At 56.9% G+C, this 21352-nt stretch overlaps 1 protein-coding gene across 5 annotated transcripts in view; it reads left to right on the top strand.

Annotated features, from left to right (window-relative positions):
• The window catches only part of PAXIP1 (PAX interacting protein 1), a 36975-nt gene extending 21541 nt beyond the window's left edge, over window positions 1–15434 (top strand). For all 5 annotated transcript variants that reach the window (XM_079785654.1, XM_079785652.1, XM_079785653.1 and 2 more), the window contains 13 exons: window positions 2792–2887; window positions 3593–3730; window positions 4095–4216; window positions 4652–4836; window positions 5658–5701; window positions 7576–7646; window positions 9809–9911; window positions 10753–10921; window positions 12176–12276; window positions 13255–13389; window positions 13460–13535; window positions 13634–13694; window positions 14999–15434. In XM_079785654.1, coding sequence (XP_079641780.1) covers window positions 2792–2887; window positions 3593–3730; window positions 4095–4216; window positions 4652–4836; window positions 5658–5701; window positions 7576–7646; window positions 9809–9911; window positions 10753–10921; window positions 12176–12276; window positions 13255–13389; window positions 13460–13535; window positions 13634–13694; window positions 14999–15014 — 1317 coding nt within the window. In that variant the 3' untranslated portion in view covers window positions 15015–15434. The remainder of the gene's footprint in view (window positions 1–2791; window positions 2888–3592; window positions 3731–4094; window positions 4217–4651; window positions 4837–5657; window positions 5702–7575; window positions 7647–9808; window positions 9912–10752; window positions 10922–12175; window positions 12277–13254; window positions 13390–13459; window positions 13536–13633; window positions 13695–14998) is intronic.
• The last annotated feature ends 5918 nt before the right edge of the window (window positions 15435–21352 follow it).

Below are 21352 nucleotides of genomic sequence, written 5' to 3'. Positions count from 1 at the left end.
TTTCTGGGCTTCAGCTTGCTTAGCTGTAAGGGGAGTGCTGGCCTTCTCACTCCTAGGGTCTTTTCACCTTTGGGATCCTGAGGGGCAGACTTCCTCTGTAACTGGGGGTGTGGGACGAAGATCAGGTTTTGGTGACATGGGATAGGGCCTGTCAGCCTCTCGGCCTTGATCACTTCCATCTGCAGAGGCGCTAGAAAATCCTGGCTCCGGGCGCGGCGGGCGCTGCGCTGTGGGCTGCAGCCCATTTCCGTGTTGCCCGTGTTGGAGCGCATTGGTCATTGTCAGTGTGACGTGGTGCTGTGCGTGGGAAACGGTTTTCTGTCATGTGCCTTCCTAAGCTGTGGCTGCAGCCCATTTATTGGGTTGCACGGTGGCCTTTAAAGGAAAGTACCGTGTTTTGCAGTGCCACAAATCAGAACTGCGCTGAAAAGTTTTTGAAAGATGAGTTGAAGTGGCTCCAGAAACCTGTTGCATTTGCTCCCCGTAAGCATGGTGGTGCTTAGGCCCTGTGGTGCCCCAGGCATGTGGCAGGACCTGCGAGGTGCTGATGAACAAACAGAGCGAGGAAACTAAAGCAGTTGGAGAGACAGCCACATTTACAGACCGAGAGGAGGTGCAGGGAGGGGCACGGGCGGGGCGGGGCAGCAGCACCGGCAGGAAAGGTGGGGGTGAGCAGGGAGGCGGCTGCAAAGGCCAGGGCACATCCTCCCTGTCCACGTGCCATGACATGAGTTTTAAGGGTCCAAGATTGTCCAAGAGTCCACTGTGAGATCAGAGCAGTTTGGGAAAAGGAGGTGAGGGCAAGAACACAGTTAAAAAATATAGCTCACGACTGGAGAGTGTGTCTCCAGACGAAGGAGAGGAGAGAGCTGTGGAGCAGCGGGGAGGTGAGAAGCAGAGAGTGCTTTGGACAGACGGAGTCGGGGGAGTCGGAGGGCGCCGCCAGGTCGGTTTCCAGTCCGGAGCAGTGCAGAGCCGGCCAGTCGAAGGGGGCGGTGGGATAAGGTGTACTCAGACCTCACAGTCAAACAGCATACCTCCCACGTGCTTGTTTTAGGAAGACGGGCAGCCGGGAATGGGGCCTGACCGGGCGGGAAGGGGTCCCAGGTAGACGAGCTGGACGAGGACGCGGGACAGGACGGCGATCCGGGAGCACAGCACCAGTGAGAACGGTGCGAGGAGATGACGCGGCCTCAGGTCGCCGCGCTGCTCCTGGCTGTCACCTGGACGGCAGGCGGAGCCAGGTGTCCTAGCTTCATCATGAGTCCCATGGGTCAGTTCCACGCTGGTTGCGGGAACCAGGTCCAGGTTGGAAAGAGCGTGTGGGGACATATTTAAAGCCATCCCCTTACCTTTGTTTGAGGATTTGGGCATGAAAGAGGAACTAAGATAGGCAAGTGGGAGGGCAGGGCGGCGACAGCTGCTGCAGGAGGGAACCCAGCACCACAGAGTGACTCTAGGTTCTGGACTGGAGGCTCGGGGGTAGGGGGGTGAGGAGATGGGGGCAGAAGGTGGTCGATCGGCAGGTGACGTCTGACACAGGAAGACAGCACAAACCCTATTAGAGCACATTGGTCATTCATTATCAGTGTGACGTGGTGCTGTGCAGGGGAAACAGGCTTTCTGTCATGTGCCTTATTAAACTGCGTGAATTGATATAAAATAGCTAAATTTCCGAAATAGGAAGTGAAGCAGAGTGTTCTGTGGGGCAGCCCTCTTAGCGTGCAGCAGCTCTTTGAGTTTTGACAAAAGCTGAGGACCACGTAACCACCACAGCCAGGGTACAGAGCAGTTTCCTCGTCCCAAAAGCTGAATCTGTTTTTAAAAATAAATTTTGGTGCCTGGCTGGTGTGGCTCAGTGATTGAGCTTCGTCCCATGGACCAAGAGGTCCTGGCTTTGATTCCCGGTCAGGGCACATGCCCGGGTTGCAGGCTTGATCCCCGGGAGCGGGCGTGCAGGAGGCAGCTGATTGATGTGCCCCTCTCAGCAATGTTTTTATCTCTCCCTTTCCCTTTCTCTCTATCAAAAAAGCAATTTAAAAGTATTAAATAAATAACGAAATAGGTTTTGGTATTCACTAACTTCTTTCTGATTCCGTCCCTACTCCCTCTTTAGAATAATGGTTCTTAACGGGTGACTCCGCACCCCAGGGGATACTTGGCAGCATCTACAAACATTTTTTGTTTTGTTAATCCTCACCTGAGGATTTTTTAAATTGATTTTTAGAGAGAGTGGAAGGGAGGGTGGGGAGAGAAACATTGATATGAGAGAGACACATTGATTGGTTGCCTCCCACACATGCCCCAACCAGGAATCAAACCTGCAACCCAGGTACATGCCCTTGACCGGGAATTGAACCTGTGATCCTTTGGTCCGAGGGCCCGTGTTCTAACCATTGAACAATGCTGACCAGGGCTCTGTAGACATTTTTAGCTGTCACAACTGGGGGAATACTGTTGGTACCCCATGGGTAGAGGTCGGGGTGCCACTAACCCCTACCGTGCACAGGGCAGTCCCACGACAGAATGAGCTTGTCAGAATGTCTGTCGGGAGCATCAGAGCAAGAGACATTCCCTCTTCTCCTTCCTCTGGAAAGTCAGATGAACTGAGCGTGGAGTCCGTTTTTGTGTCATCGGGCTCAGTGGAAAGGTCCATGAATGTAATTGACACGGACCTTTATACTTTGGGGGAATAAACTATAAACACATGGTGGTTCTTTGAAGAGCTGTGTGGTTTGAATTACAACTCTCCCTGTTCTGCGTGTGACGCTAACTGCCTGGTCTCGTGCAGATCATCCAGGCGCACGGCGGCGCAGTGGACCCCACGCTCTCCAGCCGCTGCACACACCTGCTCTGTGAGAGCCAGGTCAGCGGGATGTTCGCGCAGGTGAGCCCGCAGCCCCCCGGGCCCGGGGAGGACTTCTCTACCTCTGAGGGTAACGCTCATGCCCTTTGTGGGAGGTAACTTGCATGCCCTGGCGCTAGGAGAGAGAGAGGAGGCTCAGGGTGGTAAGGGTGCTGTGAGCACGTAGTGGGCGGCACCAGGACGCCCTCCTCCTGAGGGACTGTCCCCAGGGCCTGGCTGTACACGCCTCCCAGAACTTCCCTCTCTTTTCTGAAAGAGGCCCTTGTTTGTACCAGACCCACGGTACTGCGTCCGTGACAATGACCCCCAGGAGGCCGTTCTGAAGAGTAGAGCCATGTCCTGATCACGTCCGTCCCCCCCCCCCCCACCGCCATGTAGAAATGCGTGGGGACTTTGCCTGGGGTCTTGTTAGACGGCAGTCCCATTTTTCTTAAGTTGTACGTGGGGCCCTCTGTGTTCTTGTGGGGAATTTAATTTTCATGATCATAAATGTTCCTCATTCTATGAAGTTAGCCCCTAGGTGTGATAAGATTTGTAGCTTTCACCCCCACGGCAGGTGCTCAGGTTTGTTGCCATCCTTTCGAGTGGCATTAAAACTAGTTCTTTTAGTGAACTGAGAGTTAAACATCATGGAATTCTGTTCTTTCCAGTGGGGGCTGTAGCTTTGCCACCTCAGTTAGTGTAGCCCAGCAGTGACAGCCCACTGACCCCCTGTTCCCGTCGCAGGCCCTCAGGGAGCGGAAGCGGTGCGTCACGGCGCACTGGCTCAACACCGTGCTCAAGAGGAAGAAGATGCTGCCCCCACGCCGCGCCCTGCACTTCCCCGTGGCCTTCCCCCCCGGGGGCAGGCCCTGCTCCCAGCACGTAAGGCAACGTCTGTCTGTGAGCCTTGGGGTCAGGCTCGGGCCCAGTCAGCGTCTCCCTCACGTAGGGGATGTTTGCCTGATTCTGCAGAATCTTTGCACTGATTACAATTCCGAAATAAACCCCATGTCTTGCACAAGAAGTGACCACTGTGGGGCAGGACTTTATCAAAAGTTGTATGTTCTCCACCCAAATCATCAGAACGGGTCAGTAAGGGGTGTAAAGAACTAATAGTCACATGCCCGGTATCTCCCATAATTCCAAAGAAAGAGTGCAAACACTTATGTCCACATAAAACAACTGAAATGTAGAAAAAGAGTTCTTGTGTTAAATCGTATTTTACTGTGTTTGCTTTTTCCCTTAGATTATTTCTGTGACTGGATTTGTTGACGGTGACAGAGATGACCTGAAGTTAATGGCCTACCTGGCAGGGGCCAAATACACGGGCTACCTGTGCCGCAGCAACACGGTCCTCATCTGTAAAGAGTAAGCGCGCCGGGGAGCCCCAGGCACCTTGGATGCACGGGGCGCGGGCTGTCTGCGCAGCTCTGTGCTCCTCGGTGATGCCAGTTTTGGGGAACGTGGGTGTGGAGGTCAGAGTGTGGCGGAAGAGTGACAGGGACACTCAGGATCGTGTGTGCAGGTGCAGGGGAGCGCCTGAGGAGAGTGGGCGGGTCAGGGAGCTGCGAGCTACTTAGTTGGTCACAGCACACGGAGATGTGGGACAGTGGGTGATGTCCCGTGGCCCAGGGCACGCTAAGGGACGTGACACCTGTTGGCCAGCAGGGCTCCCTCAACTTTGCTGAGATGTCCCTGCCCTTCCTGACAAATGAGGTGTTTTTACCGCCTTTCGTTGAAAATAGTCATTTGAACAGTAGACAGCTTTAACATTTAATCACTGTGTTCTCTCCACCAAAATAGGCCAACTGGTTTAAAGTATGAAAAAGCCAAAGAGTGGAGGATCCCCTGCGTGAACGCGCAGTGGCTCGGGGACATTCTGCTGGGGAACTTCGAGGCTCTGCGGCAGGTCCAGTGCAGCCGCTACACGGCGTTCAATCTGCCCGACCCCTTCGCCCCCAGCCCGCACCTCGTGGTCAACCTGCTGGGTGAGTGGCTCCGCGGAGGTAGAGTGGCCTGTGTGCACCCTCCTCCGTCCGGTCAGTCCTGCTCCTGTCTCCTCCGCGCTTCCACCTTCTCCCAGAGGCCCTTCGAGATGGGAAGAGACGCGGGAGCCTGGCTGGCCTGTCTCAGGCGGGTAGCGAGGTCCTGAGAGACTCCAGCCCTGACACGTGCCCTGTGTCACGTGTTGAGCCCACATCTGCTGTGTCGTCGCCTTGGGCTGACTTGGTTGCATCAGGTCGGGGTGCACGCTTGCTGCTCCTCAGCCCCTGGTGGGGACCCATCGCAGGGGTCACGCCCCAGTATTACTGCATCGCCGAACTGAACTCACTCAGAGGAACGGGCACTCTGCTCCGGGCGCTGGCTCGCGAAGAGGCCGTGGCGTGCCGTGTTCAGCACCTTCACAGGGCACAGCTCTCCAGCCCTCGTCCGCCTCCCGTGACTTCCGCTGTGAGGACTGCGGCCCTTCCTGCCGGTGCCCGCGCAGCGCCGTGCGGGAACCCCTGGGCGCCGGCGGTCTGTTAGAGGCCAGCCTGGTCCCAGAGTGGGGTGGGGTGCCGCTCTGACAGCTGGGCCGAGGCCTCATGGCCTCGTGCTGGACACGCACAGCGGGCTGGACAGCAAGCGCTGTCCTGGAGCACCCGCCCCTCGTCCCCGCAGGAAAGCCTTTCTGACTCCCAGTCCTTCCACTCGTCCTCCTTGTCTGCTGTGCCCCTGGGGGTCTGGGATCGCCACCCCAGAAACCCTCTTCCAGAGGCTCTGCTGTTTGACCGGCGTCTGGTGGTAAAAGAACGTGTTTCTTCTCTAGATGCGTGGAGAGTCCCGCTGAAGGTGTCGCCCGAGCTGTTGACGGTAGGTCACGTGGGGCCTCCCCGGCTGCTGCGCGTCATGAGGTGCAGGAGGGTTTTGCCTTTGCAGGTTACACTCTCGGCACTTGTCTGACAACCAGTGAAGGCTGTCTTCTCGCCTGTCAGGAACGTGTAGTGTCCCTGGCTCTGCTTCCTCACTGACGGTGGCACTGTCGGTCACCCTGTGCTGCAGCGAGCTCCTTGGTGGCACCAGGGACGGGAGGAGACACACGTGGGGGCGGGGCGGCAGCAAGAACCTCAGGGCCAGCCTCATGGCTGCAGGGCGGTCGGTGTTCTCGTGTCCAGGCGGTCGTCCGGGGGTTGAGGTCTCTGATGCGCTGCTTCCGGGTGGGCAGCCCTGTCCGCGTGGGCCCTGTCCTCGCTGGGAAGGCCGTGCCGGGCAGGCATTGGGGTCCGCAGACTGTTTCCCACGTGGCCATTGTAATCCCTCCACTGCCGCTTCTCTGTGGGGGCGGAGGGGGGTCACTGCTCATGCCTGAGGGGGGGCAGTCTTGCTGTTCTCTGTAGAAGTGTGATGGGAAGGTTGAGGCTTACAGACATGTTAGCATGTGCATCCACCGTGTCTTCCTCACGGACGTCGTGTCCTGTCTGATTCCTGCCGTGACTGTCCGTGCAGAGGTGAGCGTTTGTGCCACGTCACCCGCTAACAGAAGGAAGACAGTGCTCTTGGCAGGACGCGTGGTGCCGCCGGGGCCTGCTTGCGGGTGTCGGTGCTACGGCGTGATCTGAGGGAGCCTGGGGGCTGCTGGCTGCTCCCTCCTGCTGTGACCACCTGCTAGTCACGTGACTTTCATAACACCGACCAGCTCTGACGTGCAGCAAAAGCAGACATTCTCGGCGTTCAGGCGGATGAAAGAAAGGTTATAGAGGCTTTTACGACGAACATGGTCCCCGCAGGCCCCACCCAAACCTCTCGGCATAGGCTCTGAGATGGCGTCGGGCCCGGGTCCTTCGCGGCTTCATCGGTGTTAAGGCTGAGCGCCGCGGAGGCCACTGTGCCGTGGTGGGTCCCTGGTCTGTATCTGTCCTTGCTACCAGCAAGTGGAGTTTGGAGATTAAATTTGACCTTGGGGAGTAGAGAGTTGAGGGTCGTTGTCTTCTAAGGAGTCGAGCCTTCCTGCAGGTTCCGCATCTGGAACGGCTAGGAGGCTCCAGGCCTTTCTAGGAGCTCTGCGTGTATTCGGTGGTTCAGACCCTTCAACTGGGGGAAGTGCAGCGTGCGGTACCGAGGGTGATCAGCAAGGTCGAGGGCAGAGGTCGGCACCATGTGGGCAAGTGCGGCTGTGGTTAGTGAGGTGATGTTCAGAGTGTCTTTTTAAAAGAAGCCCTGCATTTAAGACAAGAAGGGGTGATGGGACAGTGGCCGCATTCAGAGGCCATGTATGGGACACTGGGCTGCCACCAGGGCCTCCTTCCCCGTGTCAGCGCTGCTTGCCAGACCAGGGCCTGGCGGTTCCGGCACGCTGGCCCATCAGGAATGCCGCTCTTGTGATTGTCCTGCAATCGCGGTGAGCCCTCAGAGGGGGTTTCTGATGCTGGGATACCAGGTTTTTAAAAAATGATGTGTAATTGCATTGAGTATGTTTTCCAAGTCCCCAATGGGATGCAAGATGAAATACTTAAAATGAAAACAGGAGAGTTCTGAGAAGCAATAGCAGGTGACAGGGTTTAGGTTCTTGGTGTCTCCTGATGCTGTTGGCCCAGGGCAAGCCATCTGCGCTGCACTCCAGGCCTCCTGTGGGAGGTGGGGGCGTGCCCTGCAGAGACTGAGGGGGGCGGGGCGGGTGGAGGGGGGCTGTGCCTGATGGACCCAGAGCTTTGGGAAGTTGATCAAAGGAAATCATATTTTAATTCCAGGTTGTAAGACCACCCCCCAAACCGAAGCAGAACGAAGTAACGAACGTCCAGCCTTCTTCCAAGAGAGCCAGGTATGCTCACACCTCCCTCTGGGCCGTCACAGGTATACCCACACCTCCCTCTGGACCGTCACAGGTACACTCACACCTTCCAGTACAGTCACACCTCCCTCTGGGCCGTCACAGGTACAGGTCACACCTCCCTCTGGGCCGTCACAGGTACAGGTCACACCTCCCTCTGGGCCGTCACAGGTACACCCACACCTCCCTCTGGGCCGTCACAGGTACAGGTCACACCTCCCTCTGGGCCGTCACAGGTACAGGTCACACTTCCCTCTGGGCCGTCACAGGTACAGGTCACACCTCCCTCTGGGCCGTCACAGGTACACCCACACCTCCCTCTGGGCCGTCACAGGTACAGGTCACACCTCCCTCTGGGCCGTCACAGGTACACTCACACCTCCCTCTGGGCCGTCACAGGTACGCTCACACCTCCCTCTGGGCCGTCACAGGTACGCCCACACCTCCCTCTGGGCCGTCACAGGTACACCCACACCTCCCTCTGGGCCGTCACAGGTACACCCACACCTCCCTCTGGGCCGTCACAGGTACAGGTCACTCCTCCCTCTGGGCCGTCACAGGTACAGGTCACACCTCCCTCTGGGCCGTCACAGGTACACCCACACCTCCCTCTGGGCCGTCACAGGTACACCCACACCTCCCTCTGGGCCGTCACAGGTACAGGTCACACTTCCCTCTGGGCCGTCACAGGTACACCCACACCTCCCTCTGGGCCGTCACAGGTACACCCACACCTCCCTCTGGGCCGTCACAGGTACACCCACACCTCCCTCTGGGCCGTCACAGGTACAGGTCACTCCTCCCTCTGGGCCGTCACAGGTACGCTCACACCTCCCTCTGGGCCGTCACAGGTACAGGTCACTCCTCCCTCTGGGCCGTCACAGGTACACCCACACCTCCCTCTGGGCCGTCACAGGTACAGGTCACACCTCCCTCTGGGCCGTCACAGGGACACCCACACCTCCCTCTGGGCCGTCACAGGTACAGGTCACACCTCCCTCTGGGCCGTCACAGGTACAGGTCACACCTCCCTCTGGGCCGTCACAGGTACACTCACACCTCCCTCTGGGCCGTCACAGGTACACCCACACCTCCCTCTGGGCCGTCACAGGTACAGGTCACACTTTCCAGTACAGTCACACCTCCCTCTGGGGGCTTGACAGGGCTGTTCAGAACTGGTGGCAGTTGGGGATGCTCCTGACGTATTCATCACGAATAGGACATGAGAGGGTCTGCTCACTGATTCACAGGTTGATGGTGATGTTTCTCCCTTTGTTGCTGGAGGTAAATGGTGAATAGGCTGTTGTTTTCTTTCTTATGAAAAAAACAAAAACCAGTTGAATCTTGTTCTTCAAAAGTAGCACCTTACCAGCACTGCCAGGATATGGTGGCACCCCAGCCGCCTGGGGAGTGGGGGGGCGGGGGGGCGGGAGGGAAGGCATGTGCCTTGTGGGTGGGGGGCGGGGGCGGTGGCGGCGGGGTGGGCAGCGGGGTGAGCATACTGGGTGACTGGGCAGCCAGTGCCCGGCGGCCCTCAGGCACGGCAAGTGCAGGCCCGTCGAGGCAGCGTGTTGCCATCCGTGACTAGAAAACTCTCCTTCCAGACTGTGCCTGGACGTGGTTTAGCTGCTTGGCGGTCTGTTGCCGTCACCAGTTTCTTTTCCCTGTGCCTCAGCGCTCCCTCCTTCCCGCAAATACTTAAATTTGTTGTTACCTAGACTGTCTCTATTAAGTATGAGCTAAAATTAGGACTGGGAAAATTTAAGGCAATTAAAAGGCTGAGGTTTAATGTACAGGGCGGGCCTCTGTGCTGCTTGGGGCCGGCAGGAGTGGCTGGCTCCGGGGAGGTGGGTGGGACCAGCGATGGGACCAGCTTGAATGCGCACCTGCTCTTTTGGGCCAATTTGAAGCCATTTTCAGTTGGGAGGGAGGGCCCGGGGGCAGGGGGGCCTTGAGCCTGAGCGTGGGGCCTGCGTGCCGGGCGACTGGGCAGGTGAGCCCCGTGGCGGGAAAGGACCCCCCCCTGACGGTTTTCCTTGAGGAGAAGCACACTCACAGCTGGTTGTGCTCGTTAAAGCCACTCCAGTCCCTCGTCTTTAAAGACCTTTTCAAAGCCAACAATAACCCTTCCTTCTGCTTTGTGTGTTTTGTAGAATTGAAGACATACCACCTCCCACTAAAAAGTTAGCGCCCGAACTGGCGCCTTCCGTGCTGTTCACGGGGTTCGAGCCTGTGCAGGTGCAGCAGTACGTCAAGGTGAGCCACCTGCTCAAGGGCTGCACGGGTCCTTCCTGTCTGCCAAGGACACTCACCTCCTCTCTGCGGGGAGGCGGGTTCAGGTGACCGACCACAGCCATTCGTACGGCCACGCTGCCCAGGGTCACCCGGCCCCTGTGCGAGGGACGTCCTCCCCTCCGGGCCTGCGCAGGACCTCCATCTGCTCAGGGTAGTTCCTGGCTGGAGGCCGTGCGGGCCCGTGTGTTTACAAAAATTTCAGATAAACCTTTTGAAATAGCCCAGGGCTGTGGCACTGGCTTTCCTAGCTTGTTGGGGGGGGGGGGGGGGGGCTGTGTCATGATGTGTTCAGACATTTCGCTTGTCATTTTTTTAAGGAAAAGAAGCAATTATAAATGCTGTTAAAATGTAGTATAATTTTATTTTTTTTACCTTGGTCCAGTTATTGAGACCATTTTTTATATGTTTGTGTCTTGTCAGTTTTCATGCCATCATTTTTAAAATAGAGATGGTAGCTTACCTGTGCCTCCTGGCCACGCAGTTCAGGGTAGGCAGTCTGGGCACTCACCACGAGGAGAGCCTCGTTCTTGCCCGCAGGGCCATGTGGTTGGGTCCTGGTGTGTGTGCAACCACCACAGAAATGCCCAGGGTCTCCACCTTGCACTCCCGCAGGCCGGGGGTGGGGGGGCGTCCTCTCCCGCAGGCCGGGGGGCGGTATCTCTCCCGCAGGCTGCAGGCTGCGGAGCTGCCGGCTGTGTGTGTCTGGCTGAGAGCTGTACCGTAGGTCTTGTCCCGGATGCGTTGCTCTGGCCACGTGATGCAGCTCCTGCTCTCCCGTCTCTGTCTCTGTCTCTGCCTTCAGAAGCTCTACATTCTTGGGGGCGACATTGCCGAGTCTGCGCACAAGTGCACGCACCTGATCGCCAGCAAGGTGACGCGCACGGTCAAGTTCCTGACAGCCGTGTCCGTGGTGAGGCACATCGTGACGCCCGAGTGGCTGGACGAAAGCCTGAAGTGCCAGAAGTTCATTGGTGAGCAGCGCCAGCACCCCAGCTTTAGCTTTTGTCCCGATTAAAACAAACATCTCCCCTTCCTCACTTCAGTGTCCGTGTCTCCATCTCACACTCACTCCTTGGAGATGGCGCTCCATCTTGGAGGGGCTCAGCTTCATTTGTGCCTGGAAGTGGACATTTTAGATGCTTCACTCAGTGTGCCTCCCGTCACCAGGGCCTCTGACCGGCCACCGGCAGGCCTCTCTGTTCCTGTTCACTTCATCGGAGCTCTTCTTTTTAATGCCTCCCGTGCTTGGCCATTGTCTTCCTCCAGCTTGCCTCTGTGATTGGCTGCTGGGTTGATTCTGTGTTTCCAGCAGTTGATAAACTGCAGCCTTTCTTCGTGATTCAATGGCTCTTGCCACAGGCAAGCAAACTGGCTAAGAGTGGTTGTCACATTTTTAAAGCATTGTTTTAAAATAGCGATATTTAACCATGAGCTGCAAGAGATTTTAAAACATGCCAACACCGACTAGTTGGGGCCCCTGACCTCTTTTCCCTTAGATTGTCAAATAAAAATTGACAACAACCAACACAACAATAGTGTCCGATGTGAATGCCCTGTCTTGCACCATAAATATATAGGCCATATAATAGAGAAACATCTTACTGGTCACCTCACATAAGGTTGTGTCTGATTGGTTAATTCAGAAATTCTTACATACAAGTATAAGCACCTGATTTTGTAAAAAGTCACTTTGGCCCTGGCTGGGTGGCTCAATTGGTTGGAGCGTCCTCCTATACACCAAAATGTCGTGGGTTTGATTCCTGGTCAGGGCACATACCTAGGTTGCCGTGTGTATAAGAGACAGCCAATCAATGTTTCTCTCTCACATCAGTGTTTCTCTCTCCCTTTCCTCTCTCTTAAAAAAAATAAAAACACCCTTAGGTGAGAACTAATAAAAAACAAACTATCCTTTATAAATTGCTATGTGCTTCCATGTACTTAAAGGAAATATGTTTCTGGTAAATCGATACCATTTGACTACTTGAGTCTAGTGTCCTCAGGTCCCTGTGGCCACGTCAGGGCAGAGACGGGCTGAGTTTGCAGCTGTCACACTCCCATCTGAGGGTGTGGAGGGCGGAGCTGTGGTGAGGGGCGTGGCTTTCCCACACGTGTCTTAGGCTAAATAAGCTCTGGTCTGGGAGAGGGAGCGTCTGTCTGCCTGTGGGGCCTGCAGGTGGACGGAGCTCAGCCGGCGGCGCTGAGCTGAGCGCGGCCCTGTTTTCCAGATGAACAGAGCTACCTGCTGCGGGACGCCGAGGCCGAGGTGCTGTTCTCCTTCAGCCTGGAGGAGTCCTTGAAGAGGGCACACGTGTCTCCGCTCTTCAAGGTGACATGCCGCGAAGGGGAAGCCCCTAAGTCTGTGCAGACGGGAGGCCTCGGGGGGCGGCCTGCACCCTGTGGCCGGTCCTCCTGGGTGTGCGCCCAGGGTGCTGTCACGGCTCTCTGGAGCGTGGGTGCCGCGCGGAAGGAGCAGACCTGCCCGAGACGGGCCTCATCACGTGCCTGGGTTCAGAGAGGGCGTTCTTGCGTAGCCCAGCTGGCACGAGACATTTCAGTTGGTTTTTCTGCTTGTGACAGTAGTTAATTCTATTGCCATTGAATGTGTTGGAGAACGGAGGAGTCTTGTGAAAATATTAATTGACTGCCCCTAAGTAATCCGGGCTTAAATATTTGTTAAATAGGATGCTTAGAGCCGTTTGGAATTTTTGGAGTCAGAGTGGCTAAGTAAATTAATGAGGATCATCTGATTTTTACATTTGTTAAGGAGCCAGCTGGGAAATCCGAAATGATTGGCGTAGTGAGTTAAGCTGCGTCTCACTTAAAATAGCCTGGTTTTTCTAAATGCTCAGCTTATTTTTCCCACGAGTACTTTAAAACAGAGTGGTGTGTTGTGGTGCACTGAGGAGCAGGTGCTACGGCGTGACCCTCCACCGCCAGGCACTTCCTGCTTGTTTGGGGTCCATGGGGCCTGTAGATCATAGGCAGGACTCTGTCCTGTCCTGATTGACAGACAATCGTGGATAATACGATGCTGATTAGAATGTTACAGAAATTGGGAAAAATGTTATTCTCACTTAGGTCACAAAGGACGTCGTGTCTTAGGGCCGTGAGTTCTGGTTACTTCCTGTGATCAAAGGTCAGACCCGACCTGAACGTGCTTCAGCTCCCAGACGGCCTGTCCCTCTGGCCCGCGGCCGGGGACAGCAGCGGCCGTCAGGATCATCGGGAGGGAGTTTGTGAAAAGTGGCTTGCTCTAGAAAGTCAAAGCGTTGGAAAAACATCGAGCCCGTGTTTCTACTTTTAGGCCAAATATTTTTACATCACTCCTGGGATCTGCCCCAGCCTGTCGACGATGAAAGCGATTGTGGAGTGTGCGGGAGGAAAGGTGCTGTCCAGACCCCCGTCCTTCCGGAAGCTCCTGGAACACAAGCAGAACAAGGTGGGCCCCCGGGAGCCGCCGCCTGGGCCCTGCGCCCTGTGCAGGCTCCGACTCTCCCTTTCTCCCTCAGAGTCTGTCCGAGATCGTCCTCATCTCCTGCGAGAACGACCTGCACCTGTGCCGGGAGTACTTTGCCCGAGGCCTCGGTACGTGCTGCTCCCGTGGGTGCTGGGTGGGTCCCCCACCCCCACCCCCCACCCCCCCACCCCCACCCTCCACTCACTGCGCTGTTTGCTGCTTTCAGATGTTCACAACGCGGAGTTCGTGCTCACGGGGGTGCTCACGCAGACGCTGGACTACGAGTCATATCCTTTGTGAGGCGTGGGCAGAGCCCCGCGCTGATCAGCGGGGTCCGTCCGAGCGGGAGGGCGTGGCCCAAGCCAGGGGACAGGGACGAGAGGCCAGGGACCTGGCAGTCTGCGTCTTGTTTTCAGTGTGCGCATCGGTGCCAGACTCCTCCACTCACATCCATGTTGGTGAGCCTGTTGTGTTGCCTTCACTTTCAGAAGGAAGACGTGCCTGAAAAGTGATGTGTGTGTGTGTGTGTGTGTGTGTGGGGGGGGGGGGGGTGTTGACCAGTGGCTCAGTGGTTAGAGCGCCAGCCCACGCACCAAAGGGTCTTGGGTTCAACTCCCAGTCAAGGACTTGTACCTGGGATGCAAGTTCGATCCCTGGTCCTGGTCTGGATGCGTGCAGGAGGCAACCAGCTGATGTGTCTCGCATCAGTCTTTCTCTCCCACTCCCTCCCTCCGTTCCACTCTCTCTTAAAAAAATAAAAAGGTCAATGGAGAAAATGTCCTCAGGTGAGGATTAACAAAAGAAAGTGATTTGGGGGTTTGGTGGTGTCATCTCGGGCCTTTTTATCCCGTGGCCTGAACGCAGCCTGGTGCACTGTGCCCCGTGGGGAGCAGGTGTGGGCTGTGCTCGGTCACCTGTGTAGCTTCACGGGTCCCCACTGGGCCGCTGGCAGGCTGGTGCACGTGGGCAGGTGAGCCTGGTGAGGGTGCTCCCGTCCCTGGAGGGGCCGAGCTGTGGGGCAGGTGAGCCTGGTGTGGGTGCCTCCTTCCCTGGAGGGGCCGAGCTGTGGGGCAGGTGAGCCTGGTGTGGGTGCTCCCGTCCCTGGAGGGGCCGAGCTGTGGGGCAGGTGAGCCTGGTGAGGGTGCTCCCTTCCCTGGAGGGGCCGAGCTGTGGGGCAGGTGAGCCTGGTGAGCCTGGTGTGGGTGCTCCCTTCCCTGGAGGGGCCGAGCTGTGGGGCAGGTGAGCCTGGTGAGGGTGCTCCCGTCCCTGGAGGGGCCGAGCTGTGGGGCAGGTGAGCCTGGTGAGCCTGGTGAGGGTGCTCCCTTCCCTGGAGGGGCTGAGCTGTGGGGCAGGTGAGCCTGGTGAGGGTGCTCCCTTCCCTGGAGGGGCTGAGCTATGGGGCAGGTGAGCCTGGTGAGCCTGGTGAGGATGCTCCCTTCCCTGGAGGGACTGAGCTGTGGGGCAGGTGAGCCTGGTGAGCCTGGTGAGGGTGCTCCCTTCCCTGGAGGGGCCGAGTGGCGGTGAAATGGGAGGTGCACGCAGCGAGCCGAGGCAGGGCCCTATCTGGAAGCTGTTTTCCTCAGCAGCCTACGTATAAATTCCACTGACGCCTCTGCCGTGGCGCCTGGTGCAGAGCGCAGGGTCCCGTGGGCCGCGCCCAGCCTCTGCTTCCTCCCGAGCCGTCGTTTTCCAGCTGCTGCCGTAGGGACCAGCGGTGAAAGCAGGAGAACAGTGTCATTATGCTGCATCTTTGAAGATGTGTGATTTTACTGAGGAACATAAATTATGTTTTGTATTAAATGATTTTAAGAGCCCCATCAAGGTCTTACGATTAACCTTTGTCAGGTTTTTAAACGTTTCGCACTGATGGAGCCTGAGCTACAGGCGAAGGGCTGTAAATAGGACCTGCTGTCTCTAAATTATGGATTTGAAGATGCAAAGTGTTTTGTACTTCGATTGTTTTTACTCCTTACCTGCTGTCCTTTTATATTGAATTTTGCCCACATTTTAAATAAATGTACTTTTGATCTTTACTTAGAACTTTGTGGTCCTTTGTGATTCCATCTTTCTTGCGTAATGTGTGTGATTTCCATTAACCTGGATCAATTTTAACCTCAAGGCACAATATTTTCTAGTGAATTTCCTCCTGGGGAATATTTCTGGGAGGGACATTCACAGATATTAGTAGTCAGTGCCCCCGGCCCCGCCCACGGGAACCACTCTCCATGACCCAGTGCCCTGCTCTGCCCTGTCTGCTCCCGCCCGTGCTGTCTGTTGGGTCTCGGGCACAGAAACGCGGAGGCCGGTGCCCAGGCCAGCACTGCGCTGAGCGCCCCCGAGAGGAGAGCGGAGAGGGCTGCGTGCTGATGCCCAACTCTGTTTAAGATCCAGGTCAGCGGGACCCATGGCTCTCGCTGCGTGGTCACCGGCGCTTGGAACCATGAATTTGCTTTAAGTTTCTGAAGCGTCTGCTTTGCATGTTGGGGATCTGTGATCTGCCATCTGCTTAGGTGTCGACTTTCATTGCACAGTCCCCACGAGTTAATTCTTGAACACAAGTGGGGGCACGTTTCTAGAAGGAGTTGACAGAACAAGTCCTACGTTGGGGAATTGTCGGTGTCCCTGTGGGGCGGGTGTCGTGCGCAGTTGGGACCTTGTTTCTTACTTCGGGTGTCTCCCAACGCCGATGGGGGACCATGTGAAGTCACTTCTGCAAGTGGCAAGGGAACTGCCACACATTCTGTTTGAAAAGGAGGGACTCCTCGCCCTGGCTGGTTTGCTCAGTGGATAGAGCATTTGCCCAAAGACTAAAGGGTTCCAGGTTCGATTCCACTCAAGGGCATATACCTCAGGCTCAATCCCCGGCCCTGGTCCCAGTGCATGAGGGAGGAGGCAACCAATTAATGTGTCTCTCTCACACCGATGTTTCTCTCTGTCTCTCCCCCTCTCTTCCACTCCAAAAATCAATGGAAAACTGTCCTTGGGTGAGGATTACCGCTCCCCCCCCCCCCAAAAAAAAAAAGGATGGGTCCTCACTGTTACTGTCCTCTGCCTGCCCATGACCTTGGTGATTTCACCAGAGAAAGTTACCTGTTGGGCTCTTGAAAATCCGCCCTGGCAGCCGACCTCAGGAGTGACGGGTACATGTCCACATTGGTGGGTCGCTGCCTCCTCAGCTGGCAGTGCATCTCTCCATGTCCCTGTGCCACTCATCTTCATGTGCTCCTGGCACTTAACCGCCACAGCCACCGCCTGGTGCTGAAAGCACGACCTCCTCCCGGTCCCCTCGCTCCCCTGACCTCCTCGCTCCCCTGACCTCCTCACTCCCCTGACCTCCCCTCGCTCCCCTGACCTCCCCTTGCTCCCCTGACCTCCTCACTCCCCTGACCTCACTCCCCTGACCTCTCGCTCCCCTGACCTCCTCTTGCTCCCCTGACCTCCTCACTCCCCTGACCTCCTCTTGCTCCCCTGACCTCCTCACTGTCCCGTTCTCCTCCCTCCATCCCGCCACTGCGTTCATGTCCTTTCCCGAAGTCTGAGCAAGGTGTTCAACACCTCCTGGCCTCCAGACTCCTAATTGCCCTCCCTGCTGTTGCACAAGCAACTTCTCTGATGGTCACGCTTCTGTGAAAAGAACAAAGTACCAAGTTGTAAAGTTTCAAGTCTTAATGTGACGTCCCTAGCCCACCACTCATTCCCCTTAGTCACAGTTACCTTTCATTCTAGACTGACCCCGTTCATCCTGGCTCTAGACTGACCCCTTTTCCACCTGGCTCTAGATTGACCCCCTTCCTACCTGGCTCTAGACTGACCCCATTCCCTCCTGGCTCTAGACTGATCCCCTTCCCACCTGGCTCTAGACTGATCCCCATTCCCTCCTGGCTCTAGACTGATCCCTGTTCCCTCCTGGCTCTAGATTGACCGCCTTCCTACCTGGCTCTAGACTGACCCCATTCCCTCCTGGCTCTAGACTGATCCCCTTCCCACCTGGCTCTAGACTGATCCCCATTCCCTCCTGGCTCTAGACTGATCCCTGTTCCCTCCTGGCTCTAGACTGACCCCATTTCCTCCTGGCTCTAGACTGATCCCCTTCCCACCTGGCTCTAGACTGATCCCTGTTCCCTCCTGGCTCTAGACTGACCCCATTTCCTCCTGGCTCTAGACTGATCCCCTTCCCACCTGGCTCTAGACTGATCCCCATTCCCTCCTGGCTCTAGACTGATCCCTGTTCCCTCCTGGCTCTAGATTGACCCCCTTCCTACCTGGCTCTAGACTGACCCCATTCCCTAATGGCTCTAGACTGATCCCCTTCCCACCTGGCTCTAGACTGATCCCCATTTCCTCCTGGCTCTAGACTGATCCCTGTTCCCTCCTGGCTCTAGACTGACCCCATTTCCTCCTGGCTCTAGACTGATCCCCTTCCCACCTGGCTCTAGACTGATCCCTGTTCCCTCCTGGCTCTAGACTGACCCCATTTCCTCCTGGCTCTAGACTGATCCCCTTCCCACCTGGCTCTAGACTGATCCCTGTTCCCTCCTGGCTCTAGACTGACCCCATTTCCTCCTGGCTCTAGACTGATCCCCTTCCCACCTGGCTCTAGACTGATCCCCTTCCCTCCTGGCTCTAGACTGATCCCCGTTCCCTCCTGGAACTAGACTGACCCCCTTCCCACCTGGCTCTAGACTGATCCCTGTTCCCTCCTGGCTCTAGACTGACCCCCTTCCCACCTGGCTCTAGACTGATCCCTGTTCCCTCCTGACTCTAGACTGACCCCATTTCCTCCTGGCTCTAGACTGATCCCCTTCCCACCTGGCTCTAGACTGATCCCTGTTCCCTCCTGGCTCTAGACTGACCCCATTCCCTCCTGGCTCTAGACTGATCCCCTTCCCACCTGGCTCTAGACTGACCCCGTTCATCCTGGCTCTAGACTGATCCCTGTTCCCTCCTGGCTCTAGACTGACCCCCTTCCCTCCTGGCTCTAGACTGATCCCCGTTCCCTCCTGGCTCTAGACTGATCCCCGTTCCCTCCTGGCACTAGACTGATCCCCGTTCCCTCCTGGCACTAGACTGACCCCCTTCCCACCTGGCTCTAGACTGATCCCTGTTCCCTCCTGGCTCTAGACTGACCCGCTTCCCTCCTGGCTCTAGACTGACCCACTTCCCACCTGGCTCTAGACTGACCCACTTCCCACCTGGCTCTAGACTGATCCCCGTTCCCTCCTGGCACTAGACTGACCCCCTTCCCACCTGGCTCTAGACTGATCCCTGTTCCCTCCTGGCTCTAGACTGACCCCATTCCCTCCTGGCTCTAGACTGATCCCCTTCCAACCAGGCTCTAGACTGATCCCCGTTCCCTCCTGGCTCTAGACTGACCCCGTTCCCTCCTGGCTCTAGACTGATCCCCTTCGCACCTGGCTCTAGACTGATCCCCGTTCCCTCCTGGCACTAGACTGACCCCCTTCCCACCTGGCTCTAGACTGACCCCCTTCCCTCCTGGCTCTAGACTGATCCGCTTCCCACCTGGCTCTAGACTAATCCCCGTTCCCTCCTGGCTCTAGACTGATCCCCGTTCCCTCCTGGCACTAGACTGACCCCCTTCCCATCTGGCTCTAGACTGATCCCCTTCCCACCTGGCTCTAGACTGATCCCCGTTCCCTCCTGGCTCTAGACTGACCCCGTTCCCTCCTGGCTCTAGACTGATCCCCTTCCCACCTGGCTCTAGACTGATCCCTGTTCCCTCCTGGCTCTAGACTGACCCCATTCCCTCCTGGCTCTAGACTGATCCCCTTCCCACCTGGCTCTAGACTGACCCCGTTCATCCTGGCTCTAGACTGATCCCTGTTCCCTCCTGGCTCTAGACTGACCCCCTTCCCTCCTGGCTCTAGACTGATCCCCGTTCCCTCCTGGCTCTAGACTGATCCCCGTTCCCTCCTGGCACTAGACTGATCCCCGTTCCCTCCTGGCACTAGACTGACCCCCTTCCCACCTGGCTCTAGACTGATCCCTGTTCCCTCCTGGCTCTAGACTGACCCCCTTCCCTCCTGGCTCTAGACTGACCCCCTTCCCACCTGGCTCTAGACTGATCCCTGTTCCCTCCTGGCTCTAGACTGACCCCATTTCCTCCTGGCTCTAGACTGATCCCTGTTTCCTCCTGGCTCTAGACTGACCCCATTTCCTCCTGGCTCTAGACTGATCCCCTTCCCACCTGGCTCTAGACTGATCCCTGTTCCCTCCTGGCTCTAGACTGATCCCCTTCCCACCTGGCTCTAGACTGACCCCGTTCATCATGGCTCTAGACTGATCCCTGTTCCCTCCTGGCTCTAGACTGATCCCCGTTCCCTCCTGGCTCTAGACTGACCCCGTTCCCTCCTGGCTCTAGACTGATCCCCTTCCCACCTGGCTCTAGACTGATCCCCGTTCCCTCCTGGCACTAGACTGACCCCCTTCCCACCTGGCTCTAGACTGATCCCTGTTCCCTCCTGGCTCTAGACTGACCCCATTTCCTCCTGGCTCTAGACTGATCCCCTTCCCACCTGGCTCTAGACTGATCCCTGTTCCCTCCTGGCTCTAGACTGATCCCCTTCCAACCAGGCTCTAGACTGATCCCCTTCCCACCTGGCTCTAGACTGACCCCGTTCATCCTGGCTCTAGACTGACCCCTGTTCCCTCCTGATTCTAGACTGACCCCCTTCCCTCCTGGCTCTAGACTGATCCCTGTTCCCACATGGCTCTAGACTGATCCCCGTTCCCTCCTGGCTCTAGACTGATCCCCATTCCCTCCTGGCACTAGACTGACCCCCTTCCCATCTGGCTCTAGACTGATCCCCTTCCCACCTGACTCTAGACTGATCCCCGTTCCCTCCAGGCTCTAGACTGACCCCATTCCCTCATGGCTCTAGACTGATCCCCTTCCCACCTGGCTCTAGACTGATCCCCATTCCCTCCTGGCTCTAGACTGATCCCTGTTCCCTCCTAGCTCTAGACTGACCCCATTTCCTCCTGGCTCTAGACTGATCCCCTTCCCACCTGGCTCTAGACTGATACCTGTTCCCTCCTGGCTCTAGACTGACCCCATTGCCACCTGGCTCTAGACTGATCCCCTTCCCACCTGGCTCTAGACTGATCCCTGTTCCCTCCTGGCTCTAGACTGACCCCATTCCCTCCTGGCTCTAGACTGATCCCCTTCCCACCTGGCTCTAGACTGACCCCGTTCATCCTGGCTCTAGACTGATCCCTGTTCCCTCCTGGCTCTAGACTGACCCCCTTCCCTCCTGGCTCTAGACTGATCCCTGTTCCCACCTGGCTCTAGACTGATCCCCGTTCCCTCCTGGCTCTAGACTGATCCCCATTCCCTCCTGGCACTAGACTGACCCCCTTCCCATCTGGCTCTAGACTGATCCCCTTCCCACCTGACTCTAGACTGATCCCCGTTCCCTCCTGGCTCTAGACTGACCCCATTCCCTCATGGCTCTAGACTGATCCCCTTCCCACCTGGCTCTAGACTGATCCCCATTCCCTCCTGGCTCTAGACTGATCCCTGTTCCCTCCTAGCTCTAGACTGACCCCATTTCCTCCTGGCTCTAGACTGATCCCCTTCCCACCTGGCTCTAGACTGATCCCTGTTCCCTCCTGGCTCTAGACTGACCCCCTTCCCACCTGGCTCTAGACTGATTCCTGTTTCCTCCTGGCTCTACACTGACCCCATTTCCTCCTGGCTCTAGACTGATCCCCTTCCCACCTGGCTCTAGACTGATCCCTGTTCCCTCCTGGCTCTAGACTGACCCCATTTCCTCCTGGCTCTAGACTGATCCCCTTCCCACCTGGCTCTAGACTGATCCCTGTTCCCTCCTGGCTCTAGACTGATCCCCTTCCCACCTGGCTCTAGACTGACCCCGTTCATCCTGGCTCTAGACTGATCCCTGTTCCCTCCTGGCTCTAGACTGAT

Source organism: Cnephaeus nilssonii, assembly GCF_951640355.1.
Source record: "Cnephaeus nilssonii genome assembly, chromosome: 12".
Classification (NCBI taxonomy): Eukaryota; Metazoa; Chordata; class Mammalia; order Chiroptera; family Vespertilionidae; genus Cnephaeus; species Cnephaeus nilssonii.
Note: the sequence above shows the minus strand (reverse complement) of the source record. Positions and strands in the feature narration are given on the sequence as shown.